General features: G+C 32.6%; 1 protein-coding gene across 1 annotated transcript; it reads right to left on the bottom strand.

The window, feature by feature from the left end:
* On the bottom strand, positions 6,542-10,233 carry LOC104700136 (probable leucine-rich repeat receptor-like protein kinase At2g33170). Its single transcript, XM_010415604.2, has 2 exons — positions 7,138-10,233; positions 6,542-7,066 (listed from the first exon to the last, which is right to left on the bottom strand). Exons 1-2 carry the CDS (start codon positions 10,127-10,129, stop codon positions 6,684-6,686), a joined length of 3,375 nt encoding a protein of 1,124 aa, XP_010413906.1. The 5' UTR covers positions 10,130-10,233; the 3' UTR covers positions 6,542-6,683.

Below are 11,490 nucleotides of genomic sequence, written 5' to 3'. Positions count from 1 at the left end.
GAAGCATGAAAAACTTACAAGTAACAAATGATGATGTATTCTTTATTCCACATCCAGTTTGTTAGTGTACTCATCTTAATGTAAAAACAGAATTAGCCTAAAAAAACAAATTCGTATTAGAGTTTAGTATACTTTAAAACCCGTAATTATTTAAACTTAAAATAGATTTCGTTACTTATCTTGGATATCGTAGTCCTCAACTGTTTCATATCCTGAAAAGGTCAATAAAACCCAGAATTAAAAAGAAGAACTGACAAGTATACAATGTAGTTTTATAAAATTTTGATAAAAAGAATATGAAGCAAACTTATTTCTAAAGGATCAACAAGTCTCATACCGGATTTACATTGGACAAATTCCACGTCAAGGCTATATTCAAACGAAATGCATCAATTAGATTACAAATCAAATAATAAATTAAGTTGTTGGTTTAATTAGAGAAATAGATCCAACTATTAACTTACTAGTTCAATCGATTTCCAGTAACATCAAAAAGCAGTTATTGTAGTGGTGGATCTGAGTTTGTCCTAGGGAAATCGGTTGACCTGTTTGATGAATTAACAACAATTCTGTTTAGAATGCTACTTTTTTGGAAAAAAATAAGATATTAAAATCTTCAAAACCAACAAAAACCAGGTTTAAAACAATCTGTAAGAATACATATCTCACATCGAAAATCCATTAAAACGATAGACAAAAAGTATGTGAGAAGGCAAATAACAAATTCAATTATTAAACGAAATTGAAACAACAATTCCAACTGTTAACTTACCTGTTCAGACAATCAGTACTCTAACTACGAAAAAGATATTGAAGAAGTATCTGGATTTCAGAAAAAAAGAGAATAATGATTTAGATTCAGCTGTAATCGTATATGCTTCGTTGAGAATAAGAGTCGAAGAGGAGTGGAGAAAAAGACCCAATTTTGTATGTCCTTTCGTTCTCTTCTTTTTTTTTCTTTTCACAAAACACCTAATAACATTTCATGGGTGTTACGGCCCAGTTAAAGTGAAATCATACATGCTCATTAACATGTTGTGGGTATTATTTACAAAATGACCCAATAGGCCAATACTAACACTAATTCCATTATTTTATAAAAATTACAACTAAACTTGAAAAAACTTATGATAAATAATAATCATACAATCACAAAAATCTAAAATTAAACAAGAAATAGTTTGAGAAGAAAAAAATTCAAAATAAACCCCGCACGTTTTGGTTAAAATTAAAATAAACCCTGCAGGAATTTTTCTAGCATAAGTTCAAAATAAAAATTAAATACATAATATGTTATATAACAATTAAAATTTTTAAACTAGATGAATCATATATAAATTAACAAGAAGAAAAAAGTCAATTAATTTTGTAATATTTATATTATAGCATATGATATATAAATATATTATATTTGTGTTTGTGTTACTCCATACGGGATGTCGAAAAATTCCTGTTTTTGCCTAAATGTCATTTCTAATCAGAAATAAAAAGTACCTCATGCAACAGGAATTTAGGAAAGAATGTATGACACAATTGGATGGGACATGACGAAACGGAAAAGGAATTACATCCACCCTTAAATATTTGGATTTGTCTAAAACAGGATTTAGAAAATCGAACGAGATAGTTTGATGATAGAGCTTTAATCGAGTTTCCGGATTGGATTCGGATTCGCCTCAAAGATTATCGGGTGAATCATATCAATTTGCTGGAATCGATTTTTGTTTTGGACACACCTCTTTGTGTTTGTCGTTTCATCTTTTTTCTTTGTTTTTTTTTCCAGTACATATAATTGTTAATGAATATTGGACCCAATAATGATCCAACTTTTTACAACAAACGAACCATCTCCAAAATAAATTTGGACATCAATATTAATGACCTATTACGTTTGCTATAACATTTTAACATATAGACTTACATAATCTTTAATTTTATTATAAATTAACAGTATAAAAGTTTCTAAATATTTAAAAAAATGTCCTCGCACGTACGTGCGGGTCGATCACTAGTTGTTCTTAATTATGGCACTTACAATCATACATGTTAGCATATTCCAAAATAATTTTCTAAATCCTATAAAACATATTGGAAATGATTATTTCTTTAAGATATTTCCAATTTCTAACCAAGATTTTTGGAAATCACTCATAGAAAAATCCGTACCATTTTCTTAAACTACTATAAATACTTCTCATAAGCAAACCAGTTCTTCTACGACAACGTTAAACGCCAACGAAAAATTGATTTATGTGCTACTTATTATGTCTTTTTTACTTTTCCTGTTTTCATATTTTGTCCTCTCTAATATCGTTTTTTTTCTTTTCTATATTAGGGTGTTAGGACTTAGGATCCATGATTATGTCAATATGTTTTATGGATTGTCAAATTCGTGAGTACAGTTATTGATTTACATTATACTTTGATATAACATCCTCATTTATTGTATTTTTATGTTTTTGTAATCACTATTCCATATACTTCATAGGCTTTTCTAAAGATTAATAGTTAAAGAACAAAAATTGTCTTATGGTACAACACGGAGTAAATCCTAGAATGCAAACCTTTGATGATCCTTTGATGATTTACATGTTGACAATATCAAAAGATACTCAATTCTACGTCAATAATAAATTATTATGGACGGGGTCAAATGGCGAGTCGATATGGGTAATCATCATTTCATTTGTTTGGTTTATTAATATAAGAATATTACATATATAATTAAATTGATTAAATTATGATCATGTAAAAAAAAATATCTCGCGGACGGGTCAAATGGTGAGCCAATACGGTTAATCATCAGTTCATTTGTTTGGTTTAAAAATATGAGAATATTACATATATAATATTAAATTGATCAAATAACGATTATGTAAAAAAAACTATCTCATAGTATACTAAAATATACTAAAATTAACCACTAAAATATATTTACAAAAACTTAAACAATAAATATATACAACGTTTTTTTAAACTAGGACTCAGACCCCGCGATGTCGCGGGGAAGTACTTTAGAAAAAAAATAAATAAAATTTAAAATCATACATTATGAAATCATTTGAATTTAATAAAATAGTTTGAATACATAAACATTAAACATAAACTGTTACTAAAACACAACCATCAAAATGAAAGCATATAACAAAAATCATGTAGAATAGACGCAACTTTGCAAAAAAATATTATTTAAAGTATTATAAATATAAGGTTTTTTATGAAGAATTATGGTAAAGCTACAATTAAAAAAATCATGATGACAAAGTGATCCTAACTGAGAATATTGAACTAATGGTTGTAATGAGTAAATATAATTTTCTATTAAATAATTATAATTAAAAACAAAATAATATAAATTTTAAATATTAAAATAGTTTTTAACAAAAAGTTACGATAAATAGACGCAAAGCAACAATAAATTCTATATTAAGTTTTATTAAATTTCTATATTGCTATAATTACTTCTAAAATCTGAGTTAAATTATAGAATAACATTGAATATTAGATATTAATATTCAAATTATTTAGATTAAACATAAAACAGAAAATTTGTTTCAACGCACAATGATTTGTTAGTTATTGATGAAAAGACAAATATATAGAAAGTTCAAAATACATGACTATTTAAATAGACACACCTATTAGACCGAAAAGTTTTGATGAAAAAATATGAATAAAATATAATGAAAAGACACAATTCTAAAATGAACATATACAACTGTTTGAGTTTAATAAAAGGAATAAAAACAATTTTCTTACAAAAAAATACTAAGCAAAGTCGCAACTGCTGTTAGTATTTACTCAGATTGTTATTCTTATTTTTAAATATTAAACTATTTTTTAACACAAAGTTACGGTAAAAATAGTGGCAACTATAAATTCTATATTAAGTTGTATTAAATTTCTCTACTGCTATAATCATTTCTAAAATTTTAGTTAGATTATAGAAAAACGTTGAATATTAGATATTAATATTTAATTATTTAGATTCAACATAAAATGAAAAATTTGTTTCAACGAATTTGTTAGTTACTGATGAAGAAACAAATATAAAGAGAGTTCTAAAGACATGACTATTTAAATAGATATACCTATTAGACCGAAAAATTGTGATGAAAAGATATAAATAAAATATAGTGAAAAGACACAACTTTACAATGAACAGATACAATCGTTTGAATTAAAAAAAAATTATGAAAAAGTGCTACGAAAATCGCAAATGTTGTGTCTACACTTGATTTCACCTAATAACCCATAAAAACTGCTTTTAAATAGAAGACATCTTTATTACCATATTAAGAAGTCAAATTAAAAAACTCACTATATAATCCATCTAACTCTTGAAAAAAAAACTCTAGTTATTTTCATAAATTTTATATATTTAAAATTAACTAAAAGTTGTAAATTAGATTCGTCATTCCAAAAATCTTTTGTTAAATCAAGAATTAAAGAAATATTTTTAGCTTTAAAAAAATGAATGCCGAGAATAATTTAGAAAGGTGTAAATACTGTTGATTAGGCCTGGACAAAATACCCGACCCGAAATATCCTTATTGGAACCGAACCGAAAATCCCCGGTTCGGATCGGGTATGGATCTTTCCCAATATATTAGTTGGATCTTAATTGTAAATACTCTTGGGTATCGGGTATTACCCGATCCGAACCGATACCCAATTAGTACCCATGTATATCTGAACCTATGTTGTTTATCATTTTTCACATATGTAATCCTTATGTGTGTTTATCAGTTGAGGTTGCATTCACAATGATTACACTTTTAGTTGATATTGCTAGAATCATAATCGGATATAAGGTAATTTCATGGCCTTTTGTTGCATGTTACTTGTTAGTACACTATACACCTAGTAACAATCTGATCTGCTTTTAAAACAGGAAAACAATGAAGACGCCTACAATGCTTCACCACATTGAAGACACCTACAATGCTTCACCATATGCAACTGATCTCTTTTTTAATTCTTGTTGTTTCTTTTAATTTTCTCAATACCTACTTCTAGCCTTTATAAGACTTTTGAATTTGATTTTAGATGTTACTACTCTACTACTTGTTTATGTTTTGGATTAAACTTTTGGATTATGTTTTCTCTTACTTGTTTTGCTTGTCTTTAGTTTCTAACTTTGGTTTAGTTATTTTGGTATGATTTTTTAGTTATAACTTCATAAAATTTGAAATAGTTATTCAATTTATATATAGAGTATTTTAGTTATATATGGGTATTTTGGTTCTAAATGGGTAAAAAATACTTATACTGAACCGAACCCAAAATATATCAGATATATTTTGGTATTCCAAAAAATATCCAAACCGACCCGAACCCGAAAGAACCCGAACCGAATTTTCCATAATACCTATATGATTCTATAAATTATAAACCCGAATTATCTGAAACCCGAATTACCCGAACCGAACCCGAACCGATACCCGAATGCCCACCGCTAACTGTTGATATTGAAATTTTATATTATTTTGTGTCATGGCAAAAAAATGAAAACAGTTCAAAAAGACAAATATATCTAGATTTCAAATGATACGAATATTCGAATAAACACAACTTTACAATGAACAGTTGCAACTTTACAAAAAAACAGTTATAATGAACAATCACAACTTTTGTAAAACATACAATTTATTTTTTCTACAGATTTTTTTAAAAAATTATCCAAAAGGTACAGTTTCAAAAACATAACTTTTGGTAGCATTTATTCAGATTGCTATTATATATAGACATTAAATTTTTATATTTTAAATTAACTAAAAGTTGTAAAGTAGATTCATCATTCCAAAAATCTTTTGTTAAATCAAGAATTGGAAAAGTTTCTTTACTTTTAAAAGAATGAATGATAGATAATAACTTAGAAAGTTGTAAAAACTGTTGATATTAAAATTTTATATTATTTTGTGTTCTGGAAAAAAAAAATGAAAACAGTTCAAACATATAGATTTCAAAAGATACGAATATTCAAATAAACACAACTTTACAATGAATAGTTGCAACTTTACAAAAAAACAATTACAATGAACAATCGCAACTTTTTGTAAAACATACAATTTAAATTTTTAACAGATTTTTTTTTAATTATCCAAAACGTAAGATTTAAAAAACACAACTTTTGATGGCATTTATTCGGATTGGGTTTAAATATATTGAAAAGTCAAATCTAAAAATTCACTATGTAATCCATCTAACTCTTGGAAAAACACTCTAGGTATTTTCATTAAACTTTTATATTTAAAATTAACTAAAAGATGTAAATTAGATTCATCATTCCAAAAAACTTTTGTTAAATCAAAAGATATGAATGTTCCAATCAACACAACTTCACAGTGACTAGTTGTAACTTTTCATAAATAACTGGTTTAATGATCCATGACGACTTTTCAGAAAATATTCAAAATGTACGATTGAAAATACACAACTGTTGGTCACGTTTATTCGGATTATTATTATTATATAGACTAGTTACACAATTGTGGTTAAAATCTAGTTTTTGTATCATTTTGTTTTACTAAGAACAAGATTTAATCGTAGAATGATCTATATATATGTATGCTCTTTCCTCAGATGATCTCTTTCTTTCTATGATGACTATACAAATCATATTAATTCTATACAACAACCAATTCCGCAAAAAATAAGTAACTTAAGAAAAAAGACTCTTTTCACGGCGGCGCAGGTAGAGGTAAATCACCGCACGTGGTGGACACGATTACTTTTCCGGCACGTTCACCGGACTCTATAAGCATCAACACTACTTCTCTCATCGTCGGCCGATCCGCCGGCGAAGATTTGGTACATAGGACTGCAATCTTCGTCACTGTGATCATGTGATTGAGAATCACATCGTCATCTACCTTTGTTAGGTAAGGATCGAGGATTTCAGATGTTAACGAATGATCTCTGATATGGTTTCTTGTCCACGTTGCAAGATCCCCGCCTTGCTCCAGCGGCTGAACCGGAGCTTTTCCGGTTAACAATTCAAGAAGAACAACTCCGAAGCTGTAGATGTCACATTTTTCTGTTACTTTCATAGTGTATGCATACTCTGCAAACAAAAAAATAAGGGTAAGTTTAAGTTCGTTAAACTCAGGATGTAGCTCAAAAGTTTAAACATACCGGGGGCGATGTAACCGTAAGATCCGGCGACGGCTGAGACGGATTTAGACTGTGGCATGTCGATGACTTTAGCCAACCCGAAATCTCCAACATGAGCTTCGAAATTCTCATCGAGGAGAATGTTATTAGACTTGATGTCGCGGTGAATGATTCTCGGTTTACAGTCATGATGCAAGTAAGCAAGACCTTCCGCTGCACCTAGTGCGATAGCAAACCGAGTAGGCCAATCCATGCTATGCGATTTCCCGCCGTGAAGCAACTCGCCGAGGCTTCCCCGAGACATGTATTCGTAGAGCAAGAGGTTCGAGTTTGATCCTTGATGGTAACAGAAACTGAAGAGCCTGACGATGTTTCTGTGACGGATTTTGCCTAGCGTTAGAATCTCAGAGCGAAAACTATTATCCGTATTGTTGTTGCCTTCTCTGTTGGATTCGAGTTTTTTAACTGCTATGGTTTTACCTGAAGGCATAACCGCTTTGTAAACCGTACCACAGGCGCCTTTACCGATGATGTAGCTATCATGGAAGCCTTTCGTTGCTTCCAAAATGTCTTTGACGGTAAATCGTTCTTTCGGGACAAAGTAAATGTCGGATTCTTGAAAGAAAGGTTCCTTGTCGTGAACATAAGGAGCCATTTCCACAGGAAATCTTAGGAAGTGGACAACAATAACTATGAGTAGAAGAGAGATCCCGCCTATGACTGAAGACACGATGATGATGATTCTCCCCCGGCGAGAAGAACCCGCTTTTAGAGATGAAAGGTTAGGCCAAGAGGACTGGTTACGGTCACAGCTTCTCAAATGGCCGCCACAGAGTCCTTTGTTTCCGAGAAAACTAGTCAGAGTCATGTTTTGAAAGAGCTGCGTATGCGGAAGTGGTCCGGTGAAGTTGTTGTAGGAAAAGTTGCAGCCGAGTAAACTGGATAAGTTCTCAAATGTGGTTGGGATTTCGCCGCTCAGATGGTTGTTGTTCAGAGAAAGGTACATTAGCAGATAAAGATTCCCGAGCTCGGGAGGGATGTCACCACTGAAATTATTGTAGCTCAGGTTCATTGCAATCTGCAGACTTGAGAGTAAACCGAGTTGAGGCGGTATAGTCCCTGAAAACAAGTTTCCTCCCATCTGTAGCTCAGTTAGATGCGTCAGGTTCCCAATGGTAAACGGTATGTTGCCAGAGAATCTATTTTCTGAGAGTCTGAGGATCTCAAGCTGATGAAGGCTTCCAAGCTCAGAAGGTAAAGAACCAATGAAACTGTTTCGGCTCAAGTCGAGTCGTTGAAGCATTTTGCAGTTGGCTATTTCAGAGGGGATTCGTCCTGTGAGAGAGTTTGTGGAAACGTTAAATGTTACCAGGTTGGAGAGGTTACCAATTTCTTTTGGTAGGTTTGAGGAAAACTGATTAGCTGCAAGATGAAGTCTTTGCAGCTTCTGGCAAGTGCCTATTTCAGGAGGTACAGGTCCACTAAAACGGTTTTGATCCAACTCTATAGCAGAAAGGTTGACAAGCTTGCATAACTCGGTCGGGAACTGACCAGTGAGTCGGTTTCCAACAACACGAAGCTGCAGCAGCGACTTGCATCTCAATACACCTGGCGGAATGTTTCCAAATATCCGGTTAGACCCGAGATTCAGCAGAATGAGATTAGACTGTTGACAGATAAAAGGCGGTATTTTCCCTGAAAGTTGGTTTTCTGAGAAGTCAACAACCCATAGAGGACTGTATAAACCAAGACCTTGAGGGATTACACCGCTGAGGGAGTTGTGGAAAAGCTGAAGTTGGCGCATAGACGTAAGATTCTGGAAACCTGGTGGAATAGGACCGGTTAAAGAATTGATGGAGAGATCAAGTTTCGCCAAATTCTTCAGCCTACTGAGCTCATTTGGTATGATTCCAGTTAACTTGTTCTGAAACAAATACAATAGCCTCAACTCACTGATCTTGCTCAGCTCAACCGGAATCTCACCGGTCAACATATTTTCCGAGAAATCGATTTCCATTACTTTGGAAAGATTTCCTAGCTCCTTTGGGATTGTCCCATTCAACTGGTTCTGGTACAGATAGAGCTTCTTCAAGGACTTCATGTTACCAATCTCTGATGGTATTGGTCCAACCAATGAGTTAACGTATAAAGCCAGAATCTCAAGACGTGTTAACTGTCCAACCTCTTTTGGAATTGACCCTGAAAACTTGTTCTGCCACAGAATCACCTCCTGAAGTTTAACTAGCATCCCTATTTCTTTAGGAAGCTCTCCAGAAATGAGGTTCTGCGCAAGACCAAGCAACTTCAAGTTAATGCATTTACCGATTTCAGCAGGTATGTTCCCAGAGAAATCGTTCTGCCCCGCTCGAAATGTCGTCAAGTTGATGAGGTTTCCTATAGAACGAGGTAATGGACCTGACAAGTTGTTAGTATAAGCCACAAGCTCTTCCAAGTTGTATAAATTACCAACTTCTTCAGGCAAAGGACCCGAAAGCTTGTTATTGCAAATGTTGAAGCTTCTCAGTTGCGATAACTTCCGAATCTCGACAGGTATAGAACCACCGAACTGGTTGTTATTCAAAAACATAACCTCCAGCTTCGAACAGTTTCCAATCTCCCGAGGAATATCTCCAGTTAACCCGTTATAGGCGAGGTTAAGGTAGACCAAGTTAACTAAACCGCCAATGCTCGGGCTTAATATCCCAGAGAGATTCATAGAACTCAAATCAAGAGACGTCACCACCAGATTACTATTACTACTACTACCCTCTGAGCTGCAATTTACACCTATCCAATTACACGGCGTCTCATCAATGTCGTTCCAATTGTGCAAACGGTTCAACGGATCTTGAAATCCTCTGTTCTTCAACTCCAAGAGAAACTGACCATCGCTGTTTAAACTCTCTGAAGTCCAAACCAGAAGTGTCAAGAGAAACAAAACTCCAACTAACATAGATTTTGATTCTGTCTTAAACTCAGAGATCCGCCAACCCATTGATCCTCTCAACTTCATTCTTGTGTTTATAATATAGTAATCCTCAACACCTGCAGTTACAGAGATTCACATTTCTTACACACCAAAGTGAAAAACCAAAAAATCAAATCTTTTCAATTTAATAGAGAAGCTATAATGTAATCCTCAACACCTGCAGTTACAAACTACTCAGACATATTCAATGAAGAACAAAACATCTTTTCTGAATAATAAGCAATAGATATTAAAAAGTAAGGAAGAAGTTTTAGAATTCTTCTCTCGAAGGAGTTCAAATCTCTCTCCCAAAAGCTCTCAATATCTCTCTATCAAAAACGTTGCAGAAAATAACTTAGATCTAAACAATAACCATAAAAATCCTATTTATATTCCTAAAACACGTTTAGGGACTAATTATGCAAATATAGAAAAATTTGAGGTAGTTCTGTAAATCTTCAAAACTTGGGAGAAAACCCTCCGATTTCGTCTTTGGCTCTCTGTCGATCGATGCCATCAGTTGCATCGATCGATGCTTACTTCTGAATTCGTCTCTCAACTTCGTAGCTCAGCCTCAATGCTTGATTAAGATCCAAATCTTCCTATTTAGCTCCATTATGCTCTCATCCATGCTAAATCCTATAAAGAATCAAAGACTCTAAAAATACCAAAAAGACTCTATAAATAAGACTTATATCATGGCTAAAAACACCTAAAAATCATGATATATCAACTCCCCTAGACTTAGCATTTTCTTGCCCTCAAGCAAAACATAAATTTAGCCCTGTGAAAGAGATTTGAAAACGCAGGAACTCATTTTCTTTTTAAAGTAATGCCATGATCATCCAAACCATAATCCATATGCTTAGCAGATAAATCCAAATCGACATGTACTTCTCCGTTGACTTTCATAGCATCCCAAATTCAAACCAAATTTCATTACTTCCTCCATTAAGTCTTCATCGGTGGGTCTTATCAATTTGATCAATGTCAAGAACCTTCTAGACTCATTCCCGTACTATACCATAACAAGTAAGACATATCTTTTACCACATGTGGTACTCTTTCTCTCCCCTAGACTTATTTTATTTTATCTTGCTTAGAGCTTTGCTTTGCTTTTTTTTTTTTACTATTCTTTTTTTTTCTCAAAGTTGTAGGCGAATAATGGGGTCATTGGTAATTTACCTACCCCTCGCTTCCAAGCTTTGTGTGATCATTTGACTCAAAATGCGAATAATGAGGTTACAAGTAATTTACCTACCTCTCTAAACTGATCAAAATCATCTCATCTTTTATTCTCTTTTTTTTTTTAAACAAAGCTTTCAGGATTTTTTTTTTTTAAACTTGAATAAGGAAGAGGAGTACCATTTTTTTGTAATCTTACTTGTGAGGTATGAACAAGGAGT

Source organism: Camelina sativa, chromosome 7 (genome assembly GCF_000633955.1).
Source record: "Camelina sativa cultivar DH55 chromosome 7, Cs, whole genome shotgun sequence".
NCBI classification, from domain to species: domain Eukaryota; kingdom Viridiplantae; phylum Streptophyta; class Magnoliopsida; order Brassicales; family Brassicaceae; genus Camelina; species Camelina sativa.
This window is presented reverse-complemented; position numbering and strand designations above follow the sequence as displayed.

Bases quoted from the DNA above. Each gene is read 5' to 3' on its own strand.
- LOC104700136 (XM_010415604.2), bottom strand. From the start codon at position 10,129: ATGAAGTTGAGAGGATCAATGGGTTGGCGGATCTCTGAGTTTAAGACA. The intron at 7,067-7,137 runs GTATGTTTAAAC...TTTTGTTTGCAG, and splicing joins TTACGGTTACATCGCCCCCG to AGTATGCATACACTATGAAA.